Genomic DNA, 19337 nt, shown 5'->3' on the forward strand with positions numbered 1-19337 from the left:
GAACCATTGTCAACCCTACCATGAGCGATGCCTTGTGAGCTTGTGGTTGAAAATGCCAAGCTATGGGCCCTAGGACCCTCGCCCAGCACAATTTGACCCATTTAACATCTTTACATCTAACCAGCCTCTCAAAAACTTTTTTTAACTCTATTTTGCTTGCACTTGGTATTCTTTAATAACTTATATAGAATGATTATAAAACATGATTGCCTTTCTCTCTCTCTCTCTAGCTGCGTCTCTTAGAGTATCTCTTCTCTATGTTTTCGATGTTTCCTCAATTTTCTCTCTTTTTAGTTGCATCACCTCAAATCCAGCGGTGTTTTTGGTCTCTTTCTTTTTATCCAATTATGTCTCCTTAACTCCCTTTCTTTGTTGTTGCTTGATTTTGAAGATGGAAAAAAAGATAATTGTTTACAATCAACCATATGTAGAGTTCAAGCAACTCTAGCTTTGGCCTTCTCCTCTTTTCTTTTTCTTTTCAAATTATTCTCTTTTGCTCTTAGTTGTTTTAGTTGTTTGAGTAAAAGATCTATAACTTCGCCAAGTAGAGAGAAGGGGGCGAAGGAGATGTTAGGGAGTGAAAAAAGAGAGTTGAAGAGACATCATTAGAGAAAGAGACGGAGTTGAGGAGACCTCTCAAAGAGATGGGATACTAAAGAGTGAGAGAGATGGGAGCTCAAGAGATAATAAAAAACTATCACATCAACATGTATGTAAGTATCATTTGTTGGATAAGTATTTAAATAAATAATTTTATAAGTTTCAAATACACGTTTGAATTTACAAAAAGTTTAGAATTACAAAAAAAAAAAAACGATAAAAGTTTAGAGACAAATATATATTTTTGACTTATTGTATTCAGGAAATGACTCGTATTCAATAATTTGTGTTTAGCTCTTTTAAATTTATTAATAATTATTTTTGTAAATTCGTATTTTATAATTTTATTCTTATTTTATAAAATAATTATTTTTAAAATTTTAAATATTAATATTTCAGTAAACAGCAATTTTGTCGCTTTCCTAAAATATACTAATTTTAAACTAACAATTTAGGAATTTAAAAAATCAAAGGAGGAGCGAGAAGGCCAGAGTGCCAGTGCCAGCCTCTCAGTCTCCATGACACCGATGGCCGTTTAAAGTTGGGCTGACATATGGGCATGGTGGGCACGTGGCTAGTGGGCCCCGCGAAAGAGATCTTAACACGTGTGAGCCTATCCCACAAGCGATATATATAGAGAGCGAGGTGGACAGTCCTCGTCCTGGGGCCCGGCTACCCTACGTCGCCCCCCCTCACATTCTTATCTGCACCCTCGAAAAGATGCCCTTAACAACTCCCCGCGGGCCCCGCCGTCTCTCCCTCCACCGTGGATTGTCCACCACGTTGCCGGCCCCGTCGCCGTCCAGGGCCCCGCCCGCCTTTACAGGCTCCGTGGTGTACGTTCGCCTCGGTTGCGTGGCCTCTTTGACGGGACGGCTCTCGCCTGACGCGATGCATTGTTCCGCTCGCCGGTGGCAGCTGTCCACCGTCGAACGCGTGGCGAATATTCATTTGTTCGAGGGCGGAAGACTAATGCGGTTGGAATCGTCGGCAAATCCAAATATGTTTCGCATGTGCACGTGGCCGGCGGCGATTGACTGTCCTTGATCGGAAGTGCATTTGTTTTCGAATTGTGATCGATTATCTTATGATTATCCTGACTTGCCCGTTGCCTATCCGTTTACCCACTCTTTGCTAATCTTTTTAAAAGCCAAATATATTTAATATTTGTTGATATTAAACAAACAATCAAGGAGGGAGGGTAAATAATTCACATCCATCACGATTAAAAATATAATAAAATTAGTGATAAAATAAAATAATATTAGAGTGAAAAATACAATAATAACTTTTTTTTAAAAAACCATGTTAATCAAAGAATATTTTCGTAATAATTATATGGTTTCTATCAAAATTTACGTTTGAATTAATTTATTAGTTAAGATAAAAAAAAAAGTGAGATATAAATTTTTTTATTGTATTTATTAAATTTATCTAAAAACAATTATATGTTATTTTTATTTTACTCTTTTTTAAATAAATTTATCTCTCCTCATTTCGAATAAGTTTTCTTAAATCTTACAAATAAATTATTTTAATACAATCTTATCTTACTCATTTTAAAGAGTGGTGAGATAAATAATTTCACTCCAAAGAGTAACTAAGCCTAATCTTAGGTTGAACCAATCATGGAATTAAGTATCGATCAAGATATTAATAAATTACCATCCTTGACTAACACGTGTAGTTAGTCTTTTAATTTTATATTTTATAAATAAGCAATCCTTACACTTCATGATATCAATATATTCATGATAGAAAGGTGGTCGAGATAAAATATTATAATAAATATATATTTATATAAAAAAAGATAAAAATAAGAAACAAGTTTCCCTTTAAATTTAAATTGTAAGATAGGACATAGAGTTATGATTAGTATAGTTTTCTATTTTAATAAAATTTAAAATTTAAACCCCTTTACAAGACAAAATTAGTATATAAATTTTTATGAGTTTATATAACACGTGTATTTAATGAATTATTATTATATTAAGGGTATTAAAATGTTATTTACACCTCCAAAGATTGATATTTGTGATGGTATTTTTAAATTGATAATTATAAATTTATTTTAACATGACATAAAATATAAAGTATTAATAAGGAACACGTCAGCATATCAGCAATCACATTGACAAATTGGTAGATTGAGTTGGTGTAAACAAGCTTTCATAATCACATGGGCATTGGATACCGTTTTAGTCTATATATATATTCATAACCTTTCACACCACTTGGAATGACAGGCTCCATCATTGCAGCAGAAACTCACCTACATGGGCAACTTTGAATTTACTTTTTCTTGTTAATTCTGATCTTTTAATGGCTCACTGGCAAAATTTGTGTAAAATCCATATTTTTGTTCTTATCTTTTTCTTTAATTTTTTAAACATATATTTTTTATTTAATTTAATTATTATATTTTAATTTTTTTGTTTCTTACGTGATAATTTAAATTTTGTGTTATTTCGATTATATCTTTATACTTGTATTTTTGAATAAATTTAATATTATATTTTGATACGTAAAATAAGAAGGTAAAGTGAGATAAGTGAATTTAACTTTTTTTTTTTTATATGTTAAAATTTAGAGGATTAAATTAATTTAAAAATATAGATATAAAGGTATAATCAAAATGACGAAAAAATTCGAGTTGTCACTTACAACACGAGAAAAAGTGTCAAAGTATAGGGATTGAGTTGATTTAAAAATATAAATATATGAATTTAATCAAAATAATAAAAAATTCATACGATTAAGAGAGAAAAAATATGGATTTGGCAAAAAAATTACACACATATATATGTAAGATGATTTTCATAAGCCTTCATAGCATAGATTCAATGATTAAATCATGATAAGTTGAGATTCATATTAATAGGTCATAGATTCAATTTCTTATCTTACATAATGAGATAAAGTTTTCACCTGTAATTTTTCTCATCTACTAAAATTGAGGACACGAGCGACGAAAGACCGCATAAGAGCAATAATTTCAATATAACTTTCAAGTAATTTTATATGGATGTTTTATATATTGATATTTTTATAATATAAAATATAATATATTAATATAAAATTAGGAGAAAATTACTTGATTTTGGGAAGGTTTTCAAGTGCTTCCGACCAAAGGTCACTCAACATGAAAGCACGGCAAGCTTTGTAGAGCCAAGCTTACTTCTTGTTCCTTCAAAGCGATATCGTGCCGATGCCGCTAATTCTCCATCAACAAGCAACAAAAACTGGGAAGATTTAGTTTCTTTTTTTTTTTAAAAACTAAATATAATATATTCCTTAAGAAATAAAAAATAAAACTAAAATTAAATATAAAAAACGACCCTCCTGTCCTCCCCGAACCCTTACAAGCCGAGCCGGGAAATTGAAGAAGGGCAGACGTCAAGCTGGGGGACCAAATGTCAGCACCTATGGGGCTAAAAAGTCATTGGCAATTGAAGAAGTTGTTGAAATTAGCCGTTCATAAATTGACTTTACAGGGCCTCCCTCCCTCCTCTCTTACCTTTTCTTCTTCCAACTTTGCAAGAGTTTCAAACTGTGCATGCCATCTAAGACACACAACGCCTAGTTTTCCACTGCAGATGTTCGCTTGTTCAAAGCCAAAAAGCAGATTCCATTAGAATTTTGGGGCTCCGTTATTGCTTGCCAGAGATGAAGACGACCAGATGAGTTGCCCTAACCCTAATTTAGTCCCATACTCATCGTTAATTTGTAGCCAATTTATCTCAAATATCGTGCCAGAGTTAAATATATGTCTAGGTACTTATTAGCTTGATAAAATATGAAAGATAAACTTGAATCAAGTCGAAATACTTTCATGATCAAAATAAGAATAAAAAATATTTTAAATTTTTTAAAATATACCAAGAATAACACATTTTCTTTCTGTGTGTGTTTAAATATATATATATTATAAATATAAAAATATTTTTTTATTAAAATATTCTTATTTTAAATTCATTTAAAATTAATTGCGGCGAAAACTACGGCGGCAGATGAAATAAGAAGATGAAAGAAAAAAAAAAGATTAATAAGAAGAAAAATAGATGAATATAAAGAGAGTGAGGGTTGTATGAGGTGGGATACATAGGTCTCTTGTTTTGTAAAATTTTAAATAAATTTATTTAAAGAAGAAAGATAAATTCATCCGTAAAATCTTGTATAAGAAATTGCGTGACTTATTTTTAATGGGTTATCGAATAAATTTAAAAAATATTTTTATTTAAAATATTTTTTATATCTCACTTTTTTTTAGTTTATATTTTAATTAATAAACACTAAGTTAGTATATTTGATTTATAAGATTTATGAATACCCGGTTAGTTTATCCATGAGTCTCGTGGATAAAGAACCAAAAAGAGTTGGAATTTTCCCAACATTGATTTTGGTCTCATATCTAAAATAACAGAGATAATTTTATAAAATAAGTACCTAATTGACTCATCAAAATTTTTCAGAACTCACATAACAACCCATTTTGTTATTGAATTGGGGTTGCTTAGTGTGATTGTGCTTGTTATTTAGAGCTGTGAAGATTATACCAAAGTTCCTAATAATCATGTTCTAAAACAACTTCATTAAACGGATTTATCCCATTACTCTGATCCATCCATCATAAACGTTAATATGCTCTAAAAGTGTACTAGGGAGATAGGTCGAACGGCCAGATTAATAATATGTTAATGTTAATCTGATGAATTATGAGTTCGATTTTCGCTCTACGCAAGAATCAAAAATTTAATTTACGATTTATCTCTCTTTAACGTAACTAAGAATACGAAGACGGAAGTTCGTACAAAGATTATGATCCCAATATGCCCTAAAGGTTCATCATTCTCGGTGCACAAAGTGCAAAACCAGCTCACCCATCACCACAAACTAGGATGCAACAGTATAGCTTCTTCCTCGTTCAAATTCGAACCAACTTTGATGCCAAAGAATGCCAAAATAAAGCTGGAAACGAGGGACAGGGAACAGTATCTTATTGCATCGAAACATTAATTACAACAGAACACATGAAGTTGCATGGGCTGATTAAGAGATTAATTAGTTCGAGTCCTATCTATGGCCTGGAAGCAGCTAATTCAGTAAGGCCACAACCAAGAAGGCTGACCTTCAACCGGGAAGCTCCAGCCGGAGCAATTTGCAGCCAGGCTTTCCTCTTCGTCTTCTTCTTCTTCTTCTTCTTCTTCAAGCTTGGGGAAGCACGGCGACGGCAAAAGCCCCCGGCCGAGCTCGTTTTCGTCGACGTTCGATTGCTCGGGTCCGAAGCCATGGGAAGAGTTCGCCGGCTCCAGGGTTGAAGAATGCGGGCTCTCTGAATCGAAAACATCACTCTTGGCTGATGAATTTGCATCTTCCTGCTTGGCTATAATATGCCCAGAACCTGCTGAATTGGGCATTTGCTTCTGGGCCTCTGCAACCACCGGTTTGATTAAACCGGCAAGTTCTGAAATTCGGCTCTGATCTTCTCTCAGAAGCAGCTTCTCTCTGAGCGCCTCAACCTGATGAAGAAGACGATTGCGTCAGTTAACTTGGTTTGGTTTTAACCTACATACTTCCATATACAAATTAACAATCTCACGACAATGAGAAATATACACTAGCAGCATTGGTTTTCCACTTCCAACACACACTCGAGACACAAAATCACAATAAATTTTGTAATATATTATTGTGATTAGACCAATCAAAAACTACGAAAGGGAGAGTTGCAGAGGCGTCAACTTTGAACCTTATCCACAAACAAGTTGATTTTTATCTGAGATCCGAATGTGAGGAATTACCAAATAATTTACCTGATTTCGCAATCTTTCCTTCTCCTTGAGGAGGTTTTCGTAGTCAGCCTTGAGCCTATCAAAGCTTCCCTTGAGAGAGTCATAGTCCTTCTCCAGCTGCTTGGTCTTGAACCGGGCTCGCCGGTTCTGGAACCAGATGGCGACTTGGCGGGGCTGCAAGCCCAGTTCCTTGGCGAGCAGGACTTTCCTCTCTGGTTCAAGCTTATTTTCTACCTCAAAATTTTTCTCCAGAAACTGAACTTGATCGGCGGTTAGCCGCCTTTTCTTCCCCGGTTGGTGGAAGCACCCGTCGTAGTCCTCATTGCCGCTTTCTTCTTTCTCGAGCGCCGAGAAAAATGGCAGGTCCGAGGTGGGGCTTGCCCCTCTGACATCTTCGGACTTGACCATGGACAATGAACATGAAAAGGAGTCGCCTACAGATCAAAATGAAGCTTTAATTAGTGTAATTCCAGACCAGTTGATGCAAAACAGACTCGAGCAATTGCAAGTCAAATCAGAGCAGAACAGAAAATTTGCAGAGAGAATTAAATTACAGAAACAAAGTTTCATCAGAAATTAGACTCCATTGCAGAAACCGACAAGCAAAGTTGAGACAAACTAATTTTCAGGCAAGCGAGTGAGGCTGAGAAGAAACCCAGAAACGAAAATGGACATGAAAACATAAAACAATAACTTTCCGGGAAAGGGGTGTACCGTGGAAGGAAGGGTGAGATTTGGAGATCCAGAGAGAGTCGAGGACCTGGGAAGAAGCAGGTAGCCTGTCATTTACCGTTCCGACCTCCATATATAGCTTCTTTTCTTCGAAAGCTGGTTCAGATTTTATTGAAGAAGAAGGTGGTGAAGAAGGCGACGGGGAGGTCAAAAGAATGGAGATAGCGAGAGCTTATTTATGCTCATCAGGACGCACCGCAGAGAGATGGAAGAGAGAGAGAGAGAGAGAGAGAGAGATTCTTCCATGGGAAGAAGGGACCGATGGGGATTATAAAGACAGAGAGAGCTGTGAAAAACAAGACTTCAGTTGAGATAGCTTCCCTTCCCTTCCCTTCCCTTCCCTTCCTTGAGCTTGGAACTTGCGCAAGTGGCAGCAAGCCACCGATTGACCTCATCTTTTCATAGATAATAATAAAAAATAATACTTAGATATTTAAATTTAATATTTTATATTAATTTATTATATTTTATACCATATTAATATAAATTTATAAAATATTATTATAAGTGTAAATTTTAAATACTTAAATAGTATTTTCATATATTAGAATTGGCAAGTTAATTATATATAATCTATTTCGTAAAAACTTTTTGAGTTTTATGAATTTTAATTATTTTATCTCTACCTCTCTCTCATCTCAGGTGACATAACCCCCGTTTTTATTGGTCAACGAGGAATGAAGGTTCCCGACCCTTCTACACGAACCCTAATTAACTTGATAATCTTGGCCTAAACTCGATCGCATAATAATAATCTAATTAAATAACTATATATATATATATTAAGCATTAAAGAGTTTTTATGGGTTTAGGGTTTAACATATATAGTACCGTAACGTCACTCATTTAATAGGAAAAAGACTGGGGGGGGGGGGGGGGGGGGGGGGGGCCTTCCTCTATTGTATATTTGGGGTGGGTATGATCGGAGAGTGTTACGTTATACCAATTTGTCAAAAAATATTAGTTGACATCCAATCCAAGCGATAAGCTCTCCCCTTCTACGTTTCAAACCAACGTATTTGGAAATGCACTTCAGCTATCATGCAGTTTAGACGATCCATGACCATGAGTTTCTCTTTATTGTGTATATGTGTGTGTGTGTGTGTGTGATGTTTTCTTCTTCAAATTGGATGTGTTTTGTTATAGCATTTGCTATAAAAATTAATCATTTTGGTCAAAATGTTATAGAAAAGCACATAAAACTAAAATTAAGAAATATGTTTATTGTAATATTTGAGGCCAATCATTATGCATTATTTTCATAAAACTAAAATTAAGAAATATGTTTATTGTAATATTTGAGGCCAATCATTATGCATTATTTTGGAGCCTTAGCTTTGAGATTTTTAGCCTGGGTTAATATACTTTGAGAGTACATTATACTCTCAAGAAAAAGACGTTGTCTCGAGATTTTAACTTTGAGAGATGTATGTAATATTTTATATCGGGCGATAGGAAGAATCGAAACAACTTATCTTGATGGGTCTACGCGAATTTTTCAGGGAATCACCCATCTTTGAATTTTCCCAACTCAAACACGTTTAACCCCGGAGTTCTTTGTTTACATTCAACTCAAAATATATCTAGTTAGTATTATTTTCTTACATACTTATTCTCGATATATATTATTCTTATCTGAATTCTTAGAGTATTACAATATAACTACAAAAGAATGAGGTAGTGCTAAGTCTCCCAATTTAGACTCCGAAACTAAAGTTAATAAAACCAAAAAAATAGGCACGAGTCTATAAAGATAAGAGCTGAAAGTAAATTTAGATTAGATACTATATATCTATGAGAGAGTCTGTGCCTTTTATAAGGTGATGAGATTGCCCGAAATGAGTTTCGAGATCCATGAATTTTTATACCGCCAATTTCAAGAGGATTTTCCTAATTTTATTATGAGAATGGGAGCGAATTCTTCTCATGTGTCCCAAATTCTTTTGGATTCGGGTCCGAGTCTTCACCCTAATGCTGACACTTGTCATGCATTTCTCCAAGGGCTTAAGATAAAGAACACATGACGATATAGATATTTTTGTAATTTTTTAATGCCATGTCATTGGGTTATGCTACATGTGCGATGTATAGTAAATTTTCTCCATGTACGCTTAAAAAGTATAAATTTGTTGCACATGCTCTATCAATAAAATTGCAAAAAAAGGCAAAATTAAGTTTTGGAGCAAAGGCCTCAAAAGCTGACAAGAGTTTGGAGTTGGGGAGGTGGGGGTGAAAGAGAGACAATGGAGGGGTTGGCTTGGCTAATAAAGCGAGTGGTGGAGAGACAAAAGTGTGTGGAAGTTCAATGAATTTTCATTGGGAAGCCAGCATGCAAAGGAACAGTGGACTGTTCATCATCTTTGCTTGTGCTTTCTTGAAGAAGAAAACAAAACTAGATTGTTTTGTTGTGTTATGTGGGTGTGGTTCATTGAACTCGGGCAAAGACATAAGACACTGCAGGGTGATGCATGCAGCCTCTGGCACCAGCAGCCACAATAACCAAAAAAACAAAAGAATTTAAAAAAAAATTTAAAATATAAAAATTAAATTAAAAATTATGATCAAAATAACGAAAAATTCAAATAATTATAAAAAAAAACGTAAAAATATAATATTCCCAATCGTGTTGTTTTATTTTTAAGTTGAGAAAATAGGTGTTTATAGGCTTACATAAAGAAAGAACTATGACAATTGATAATGATAATTTGATTTTAGGTTTAATTTTATTTGATTTGATTCTATAAAATTTACTTTTAGTTATACCGTTTCAAGTTTAAATTAGAATTTAATTAATATAAATTGAATCTACTATAAAATTGAATTTATATTTTTATATTAATGTATTATATTATGTATTTAATTAATATAAATATATAATATAATAATTTAAAAACATCACGCCAAATATGGTTTCTGAATTCGCAAGTAACATTTCCGTGGAAGGAAAGAGCAAAGGAAGACTGAAAGGGAGGGGGGAGGGCATGTTTGGTAATTTGATCTCCCAATTGGCCGAAGAAGGACAAAGCCCAGTGCCCCCATCAATCATTATCACTGTACAGCTCGGAATTTGATGCACCTGACGCTGACTCATCCATCCTTTTTTATTTCGATAATAATAAAATTATATAAAAAAGCATTTTAAATTATGCTTTATTCAACTTTATATTTTATTTTAACCTCGTGACAAGTTTTTAATTTTTTTTAATACAACTGTGTGTTTAATTCCAATCTTATAATTTCATAATTTAATTCTTTGTTCGCTGTGCCTTTAAATGTTAAAGTGGACCGTCACGTATCGTTTAAGAAATATTTGATATTATCTAAAATACCCCTACATATTACCTAAAATTATATGTTTATAAACATTAAAAAATATATTTTAATGTTAAATATATTTTTACACGTGTCTCACTAACCCCCTTAATATATGTATATATATATGAGTAATATACATAAAATATAGTATTTTTAACTTATTGTCCAGGTTAGACATTAATTTCATCCACGATATATAATTAGTTAGTGTTTATTAATTAAGATATAAATAAAAAAAATAGAATATTAAAATTATTTTAGATAAAAATATTTTTTATTATATTTATTTAGCGATCGTTGAAAAATAAGTCACGAGACTTCTTATATGAATTTTTCAGATAAATTTATCTCTTTTCTCGAGATAAATTTATCTTAATTTTTATAGATAAGAAAAATAACATATGTGTCTTTCAGTATATTCTAAAAAATTTAATAAACAGTTTGATAAAAATTTTGAAATGTTTACCTGACTTATCTTTATCATTTTATATCTTAATTTAAAAAATATTTTAATCTTATATTGATATAACTTTATATTATTGATTTTAACAAATTTATCTTAGATGGATGTTTATAGTATAATCCAATTTAAACTAAATGCAAAGCTAAAAAGGATTAAAAATTCATTATAAAATTACAAATAAACAAAAAATTTGATATACTATTGAAAATTTTTAAAATTTTCCATAGAGATAAAAGTTTGCCATTTTTTTTATGGCTAATTATGAAAATATATATATATATATATATTTTGTAAATTTATAAGTTTATCCAATCTTTTTAATTTTGATAATATGTTCAAATTGGTTCAATTAAATGCAACTTCATCTAATATGTAAAATTGATTTACAGAGAATATGTTTATGTTGAGTTAGCATGTCAAATGTCATATAATAATAATATTTATAAGATCTACATGTATATTTAATTAAATATATTTATAACTTGTTTTGCATAATTTGTTTACTTTTCTTTTACATATTATTTTTTTTATTTATGTGTACATATGGATTTCACAAATATTATTATTATATGACACGTAACATGTCAAGTCAGTATAAACACACTCCTTTTAAATTGATTTTACGTATTGAATAAAATTGTATACAATTTAACTAATTTAAACCTAATTGTCAAAATTAAAATCATTCAATAAAATTATAAATTCTCAAAAAGAATTGAATTAATTTCGTGAATAACCCTACTTTTAATACTTCACCCCATTTTTAGTAGAATTATCAAATTTCACTATTAAATTGATTTAGGTTTATTTCATATAATGCTATTTGGATATTTAATTTTGATATTTATAGTGATATTTTGTATTGATATTTTATATTGTATTTTATATTAATGTTGTTATTGTCTAAATAGAATAATAAAATTTATATTGGGAGATTTGTCTTAAGGCCTAATAACATAAAAAACGATCAGAATAAGCACAACATTTTTTGTACAAATATTTTGATACTTAAGTCATGTTTTCTTAATTAACAGAGATCTTTCATGAATTTCTACAGCTTACATTTGAAGGACGAGAGTTCATTTATTTATAACGATGCTTAATAGATTTGTGATAATTATTCTTGATTTTTTGGAATCAATTTAAATTTACCTTATACTCCTCTTTTACACATTTTTTTTATAGGATTTTATATTTATTTATTTGCACATTTTTTTCGCTCTAAAATATCTTGCTAGAAGGATCTCCACGAAACTTTACTAGGTTATGCAAAACTTCTTTTCATTGGGAGTTTGCCAAAAGGGTTTCTTAAGTTTTTCGTGATTTTCTTATTTATTTTAATTCTTATTTTTTATATTTAACTATCTTTTATAGGTTTCGTGAGTAGGTAGATGCCTATTTATTAAGTGAATTATTTTATTTTTAATTTTTTTCTTTAAATTATCTTTTTGGGCTTCTCTATGTCTATTTATCTGAGTTTTGATTCATATACACGTTAAATATAAATAATACAATATATTGATAAAAATATCAAATTTAAATATATAAATAATATTTATTGGCACTTATTTTGTTATTCGAATTAAAAAATAATTATTCTGAAGGGGGCCTTGTCGGCTGCCGGCAGTTATCCCCGCCGTTAAGCAATGGGAGAAATTAAATATGTCAGTCTGTCCAAATCTGGACGCCAATCTCTTTGATTCTGGGGAAGCCCAGGCCCAAAGCCCAAAAAGCATGGATGGCTAAATTAAATAAAAGCTTAATACACACACATATATATATAATCATCTTTTAATAATTAAAAAATATGACTTTAATTCTTAAAATATAAAAAATGAAGTTTTGATATTTTAATTATTAAAAATTATTATTTTAAATTTTCACTGTAAAATATTACGTATTATTTCACCTCTCATAAAAAAATTTACTTTAGTAAGATTCATTAGATTAAGTTTGATATAAAAATATGATATTTGATTAAATAATAATTAAAAAATTTGACATTTAGTCTTCGATATGAAAAAAAATTAACTTTGATAAAAAAAAACCTAAGTTTAAAAAAAAATCTACAAATTTTATAAAAAAATCTAAAACTATTTTAAAAAGACTTAACTTTTATAAAAAGACCCATAAAATTTAGGTATTTTTTATATAATTTATAATAATTATTATTCTCCCCTGACAACACTCTTTTTTTCCATCTCTATCAATGTGATAACGATGGCGACAATCTCTCTCTTCTTTTCTTTTTTTTCTTGCTTCGTCAATGTTGAAAAAGAAGAAATCAACCTCAATGAGATGTTGGGGTTACATAATCTTATCAAAGTTCAACTTCCGTGATAATTTTAAGACACTTGAGATGAGAAAAGTTTATAAACAATAGTTAAATCTCTATAAATAGTTATAGCGATTGAGGGGGAAATCAAAAATTTAATTTTGCTTGAACAAAACGAACCGAACCGACTAAACTTGTTAGTTCGATTCGATTTTTTTCTTGTATCAGTTTGATTTAATTAATTTTTTCAAAAATTTAATTTTTTAATTTTTGGTTTGATTTTTTAGTTGAAATAACTAAACTAACTAAACCGATCAAACTTTAAAATGGTATTGTTTTAATGTTTATAAAATGACGTCATTTTTTTGTGTGTCTTTTATATCAATTATTTTGATATTTTTTAATTTTTTTGCGGTTCTTTAATTTAATTGATTCTGTTTGATTTATATAATTTGGTTTGATTTTTTTGATTTTTGATTAATTTGATTCTTCGAGTTAATAGGTCGGTTCATTTCGATTTTACTCCCTAATTAAATTTAATCAGTTAATAAATTTTAATTGATTAAACTATTTTCACAAAAGGGAATGCAAACTAAAATCACATCTTTTGCATAAAATAATTAAAACTATTTTATTTCTTTATTATTTAATAATAGAAAGTATCTCTGCAACCAAATCTAAGTAGGGTAGAACGAAATTATGAATGGGTCAGGGTGAGGGCCAAGTAAAGAAGGAAACGAAGCCAGTGAATCTTGGAGCTTTAAAAATGGAGATTCGTTGGCAGAAGGTGGCGTCCACGAGGAGGAAGACGAATCAGAGCCGGAGGTGGAGCTCAGCTAGATAATGTCAAACCGGTCGGGTACTGATCCGGCTTCTTCTCTTAGATGGGTCGAGCTGACCCGAGTCTAGCATGTCTGAGCCCTACGACTTGGCTTGCAAAAAAGCCTTGCTTCAGTCGGCCAGCACAGCAGATTCACCGGCTCAGGAAACTTATTTAAATATTATTCTTTAAATTTATTTTTTCAAGCATATTAAAAAGAGGCCAAGCTGACCAATTTCTACTGGGTTTGGCCCATTTAGGCTTGCAAGCCTGTTGGGCCTGTCCTATAAACGAGTCTAGCTGGGCCTACTTGTTATTATATCGTATATTTCTTTAACCATAAATACCAACTAAACTGATTTTTTGGTCGTGAAAATATTTTTATTTTTTAATTGTTAAAATTGTTTATATATGTTTTAATTTTTTCAAAATACGATGCAGTTATTAGCGATTAATATAAATGTTTGAATATTAAAAACAAGTAGATTAAATGCACCTAAAGGAGTCTCCTAAGAGCACTCTTAGGAGACTCCTTTTATATGGTGGTGCTGGTAGAAATGGTTTTAAAATGAATTATTAATTTTATATTTTTGTTGTTTGTACTTTTGTCCTTTTTTAGTGTGTTTATTTGAATTTTTATTATTTTAATTACACTTATATACTTATATTTTTAAATCATTTTAACCCTTATACTTTGATATTTTTTTCATGTGACAATCCGAGCTTTTCGTTATTTTGATTATACTACTGTATTTGTATTTTTTAATTAATTAATCTTTATATTTTTATGTGTAATTTTTTTTTTAAATTAACTGATCTTATTTTTTTACACATTAAAATATATGAGTTGAATTGACTTAAAAATATATGTATAGAGATGTAATTAAAACAAGAAAAAGTTCGAATTGTTACATAAAAAAATAAAATATAAGGATTAAATTAATTTAAAAATATAAATATAATGATGTAATTAAAATAATAAAATTAATCAAATCATACAAAATAATGTATGAGATGTGACATTTTTACCCTTGCCTTATGATATTTCAAAACAAAAAACCCTAAGCATTTTTATGAATTTTTTATTTGGACTCTTAATTATTTTTAAATATACAAGATTAAAAAATTATTTACTTTTAATAATAATAATAATAATAATTATTATGATTATTATATAATAAGAGTAGTTGAGTTGTGGATAAAATTCAGACTTGTCTGCCGTTCCCCGTTTGCAAGCAGTCATCCGTCCCGTTCCAGGGCAATTTTCCTCTGCAACCGTAACCCAGTACTGTCGCCTTCTTCCGGAGTAGCTCCCTCCAATACAATTACTTTTGTAAATAGAAAAATTAATTGTTTCATAATATAATTTAAAAATCAAAATTAAAATTAAAGTTAAGCTCCTAATAAATAATGCAACGTTGTATTTATATCTAATAATAATGTCAATACATACTTTTCTACTATATTTATTCGATATTTTTTCCAAATTCGAGTTTATACATAAGATTGATTTTTAAATGGATTAAGATTTTTTGATTTGGTTCCCATCAAAATTTAAACAACCCTAAAAGTTTAGGTAATTTATCATAACATAATGATATTACTAGAACTAATGATATTTGTTCCTAACATATATAATGGTGAGCCGATGGAGTAAATTACCTATTTTTACTAGAGGAGACGCACATGATCAGATTAATTACATCAATAATTACTCAACTTTGCATTCTATTATTATTTGGTCACTGAATTTTGAAATGTTACTTGTTAGTCATTAATATTTCAAAATTGTTATTACTTAGTCACTAAACTTTAAAATATTATTTACTAGTCGCTAATATTTTAAAATCGTTTCTTACTCGTCACTCGTTAGTCACTGAACTTTAAATTCACGAGTGACGGATGAGAAACAGTTTTGAAATATTAGTGATTAGTAGGTAACATTTTAAAATTTAGTGACTAAATAGTAACTGTTTTGAAATATTTGTGATTAATAAGTAATATTTCAAAATTTAATGATCAAACAGTAACAGAATATAAAGTTGAATGATTATTGGTGTAAAAGTCTTTAATTATTGATATTTTAAAATAAGTAAATTGGAATTTATATACCTTTGGGGGGATGGTGAGGAGTTTGTGATGCATGCATTGACGGCAGACTGCACAGCGTGACGAGTGCAGACAATCCCACACTCCTCTCCACAGCCACGTACAGCCCACAGTGTGAAGGCATTGAACCCTCTATTATTCATCTTCAACTTGGCCCTTTCTTCCTCCCCTCTCCCTATTTAATTGATGGATTGATTCCCCCACCACCCCGTGCTGGTCGTCTTCTCCAACGCACCGCTTCACAATCTCACCTGATCCCAAGCCACGCCAACAATGGTACTGTCTATCTTCATTATCCATATATATGATCTCCTCTTCGCTTCTCTCTTCTAATTCATTCATTCATTCACCGCTAGCTAATTAATTAAACCCTGATATATATATAGCCGGCTCATTTTTTGTTTTCAGGAATCGCAGCAGCCGGCGGAAACCTGGGACGGCTATGTCGACTGGCGGAACAGACCGGCACTCCGGCGCTTCCACGGCGGCATGCTCGCCGCATCCTTCGTTCTGGGTAATTAAGCATCCATTTTTTATTTTTTACAATTCAAGCGTCTAACAGATTTGTTAATTGTTGGCTAATACTGGATCTGCATGTGGGTTTTTTCCCGGCGAATCGGGTCGGCCGGAGCAGGGGTGGAGATTCTGGAGAACTTGGCGTATCTGGCAAGCGCGAGCAACCTGGTGCGTTACATGTCGGAGTACATGCATTTGTCGCCGGAGAAGTCGGCCAATTCGGTCACCAACTTCATGGGCACCGCCTTCCTCCTCGCCATCCTCGGCGGCTTCCTGTCGGACGCTTTCTTCCCCGCGTATCACATCTTTCTGATAAGCGCACTCACCGAGTTTCTGGTAATTCTAAATCTCTCCGATTTCTCGTTCTTTGTGTTATGTGTTATGTAATATAGCCGTGATATATATAAATATAATTATATATAAGTTTGGGAGGAAAACGGAGTGTTCTTGATGAGCAGACATCGATGATCGATGCCGTCGACGAATGGCGTCTCGGCCACCTTTGCCACCCATCTCCTTCACTCCGTGCCACGTCACTCAACATCACAAATTTTTTTTTAAAAAAAGTAATATTATTTGTATATTTTGGTTCATTAGGTATATTACCGTTATGTCCTTCGTTCTGAGTTGGAATGGAATTATGAATTTATGATTTGCTTCAATTCAAAACAGGGCCTGATCCTTCTAACAGTGCAAGCTCGGTCGCCGTCGCTGAAGCCGCCAGCATGCGGCGGAGGCGAAAGGCCGAGCAGCCCCTGCTCGGAGGTCAGCGGGTGGAAGGCGGCGATGCTGGGCACAGGCTTGTACTTGGTGGCGTTAGGCGTGGGAGGCATTAAAGGATCGCTGCCGGTACAAGGAGCAGAGCAGTTCGATGACGGCACGCCGGAGGGGAGGAAGAAGATATCCACGTTCTTCAACTACTTCGTCTTCTGTCTGGCCTCCGGTGCCATAATTGCGGTGACGTTCGTGGTCTGGATTGAGGACAATAAGGGCTGGCAATGGGGCTTTGGCATCGGTACTTTGGCCATAGTTTTGTCGATCCCAGTTTTTCTTGTTGGTTCGTGCTTTTACAGGAATAAGATACCCTCTGGAAGTCCTCTCACAACCATATGCAAGGTAAGAGACCTAAGAGACCAAGAGTATTCACGATGCTCGGGTCGTCATCTAATCTTATATCAATAATCTGCAGGTAACGGTGTTAATTAACCATGTTTAATTTAAGCAGCTGCTCACACTGGTTTGCTTTGCCAAATTTCAACAGGTTTTGTTAGCAGCCGCACTAAACTCTTGCCTAAGAAGCGGCTCAAGCAACGCAATAGCGAGCATGGCCGCCGCCACCACCAGCCAAGAAGAAGAACAAACACCAAATAATAATGAATCTCCCTTTGCCACCCCAACAGAGAGCCTCAAGTTCCTCAACAAAGCGGCTCAGAACAAGCCAGCCCACCCAGCCCTGTCCTGCTCGGCGCAGCAAGTCGAGGAAGTCAAGATCGTCCTCAAAATCCTCCCCATTTTCGCCTCCACTATCATCCTCAACGCCTGCCTCGCCCAGCTCTCCACCTTCTCCGTCCACCAAGCCGCCTCCATGACCACCCGGGTCGGCTCACTCCAAGTCCCCCCGGCTTCCCTCCCCATCTTCCCCGTCCTCTTCATCATGATCCTCGCCCCTATCTACAACCACTTCATCGTTCCCTTCGCCCGCAAGGCCACCCGATCCGAAATGGGCATCACCCATTTACAGAGAATCGGAGTCGGGTTGCTCTTCTCCATCCTCGCCATGGCTATCGCTGCTTTAGTCGAAGTGAAGCGCAAGGCAGTCGCCCGGAACAAATCCCTGGTCGACTCTACCAATCCGTTGCCGATTACTTTCTTCTGGGTTTCTTTCCAGTACCTGTTTCTGGGATCGGCCGATCTTTTTACACTGGCCGGATTGATGGAATTCTTCTTCAGCGAGGCGCCGGCGGGGATGAGGTCACTGGCCACGTCGCTGTCGTGGGCGTCGCTGGCAGTGGGGTATTATCTCAGCAGTATCATTGTATCCGTTGTGAATAATGTGACGGCCGCGGGAAGCTCGAACCGGCATCCATGGCTGGCTGGGAGGAACTTGAATCATTATCGGCTGGATCGGTTCTACTGGCTGATGTGTGGGCTGAGTGGACTGAGTTTCTTCAACTACCTCTTCTGGGCTAGGCGGTACAAGTACAGGTCGAAAGGCCTCGAGAAGTGATATGGTCGAATTGTTTGTGTCATCGCGCTGTGTTTATATTAGTTGCAGTATATCTTCTTCTTCTTCGTTTGTCGTCAGGGTGGTGTAATATATACATATGCAGACTGATACATATTTATATATAATATAAAATATATAATCTTAATTTTATATTAAATTTAGCTATTTTGTGTTACCATCCAGTATCATGGGGATGTAGCTCAGATGGTAGAGCGCTCGCTTAGCATGCGAGAGGTACGGGGATCGATACCCCGCATCTCCACTAATTCAATAATTTAGTTTTTAAATTTTATCTGTTTGTATTGATGTGTGTACATAATTGCTTTTTTTGTTTTTGCCCATTGTAATTACAATTATCTCCTTAAATGCGTGTTAATTTGTTGAGCGTGGACGTTTCAATTTTGACCGATCGTGATTTATTTTGGGTCGCAGTGAGTGAATCCGAAATATCAAGAGAAAGAAAATAAAAATAACAGATATAAGTGAAC

The 19337-nt window shown here is 33.4% G+C and overlaps 2 protein-coding genes and 1 non-coding gene across 4 annotated transcripts; 2 read left to right on the forward strand and 1 right to left on the reverse strand.

The window, feature by feature from the left end:
* Positions 1-5563: 5563 nt before the first annotated feature.
* On the reverse strand, positions 5564-7490 carry LOC127787842 (homeobox-leucine zipper protein HAT5-like). The gene is made up of 3 exons (XM_052315877.1): positions 7107-7490; positions 6414-6826; positions 5564-6119 (listed from the first exon to the last, which is right to left on the reverse strand). The coding sequence occupies exons 1-3, from the start codon at positions 7195-7197 to the stop codon at positions 5700-5702; spliced, it is 924 nt and encodes a 307-aa protein (XP_052171837.1). The 5' UTR covers positions 7198-7490; the 3' UTR covers positions 5564-5699.
* An 8825-nt stretch (positions 7491-16315) lies between these two features.
* Positions 16316-18993, forward strand: LOC127788012 (protein NRT1/ PTR FAMILY 4.6). 2 transcript variants are annotated; one of them, XM_052316128.1, is made up of 5 exons: positions 16316-16382; positions 16515-16620; positions 16741-16958; positions 17295-17738; positions 17884-18993. In XM_052316128.1, exons 1-5 carry the CDS (start codon positions 16380-16382, stop codon positions 18847-18849), a joined length of 1737 nt encoding a protein of 578 aa, XP_052172088.1. In that variant the 5' UTR covers positions 16316-16379; the 3' UTR covers positions 18850-18993. The 2 variants fall into 2 exon arrangements, with proteins under 2 accessions (XP_052172088.1, XP_052172089.1); XM_052316129.1 differs by having other exon boundaries at positions 16334-16382; positions 16493-16620.
* Positions 18994-19038: 45 nt separating this feature from the next.
* Positions 19039-19111, forward strand: TRNAA-AGC (transfer RNA alanine (anticodon AGC)). The gene has a single exon. It is a non-coding gene; the product is annotated as a tRNA-Ala (tRNA).
* Positions 19112-19337: the final 226 nt, after the last annotated feature.

Source organism: Diospyros lotus, chromosome 13 (assembly GCF_014633365.1).
Source record: "Diospyros lotus cultivar Yz01 chromosome 13, ASM1463336v1, whole genome shotgun sequence".
Taxonomy (NCBI): domain Eukaryota; kingdom Viridiplantae; phylum Streptophyta; class Magnoliopsida; order Ericales; family Ebenaceae; genus Diospyros; species Diospyros lotus.

What these genes read in the sequence shown, in the direction of transcription:
- LOC127787842 (XM_052315877.1), bottom strand. Translation starts at nt 7,197, where the DNA reads ATGGAGGTCGGAACGGTAAATGACAGGCTACCTGCTTCTTCCCAGGTC. An exon ending in ATCTCACCCTTCCTTCCACG is followed by an intron (nt 6,827 to 7,106) that starts GTACACCCCTTT and finishes TTTGATCTGTAG; the next exon opens with GCGACTCCTTTTCATGTTCA. An exon ending in AGGAAAGATTGCGAAATCAG is followed by an intron (nt 6,120 to 6,413) that starts GTAAATTATTTG and finishes CTTCTTCATCAG; the next exon opens with GTTGAGGCGCTCAGAGAGAA.
- LOC127788012 (XM_052316128.1), top strand. An exon ending in CGCCGCATCCTTCGTTCTGG is followed by an intron (nt 16,621 to 16,740) that starts GTAATTAAGCAT and finishes CGGCCGGAGCAG; the next exon opens with GGGTGGAGATTCTGGAGAAC. An exon ending in GCGCACTCACCGAGTTTCTG is followed by an intron (nt 16,959 to 17,294) that starts GTAATTCTAAAT and finishes AATTCAAAACAG; the next exon opens with GGCCTGATCCTTCTAACAGT.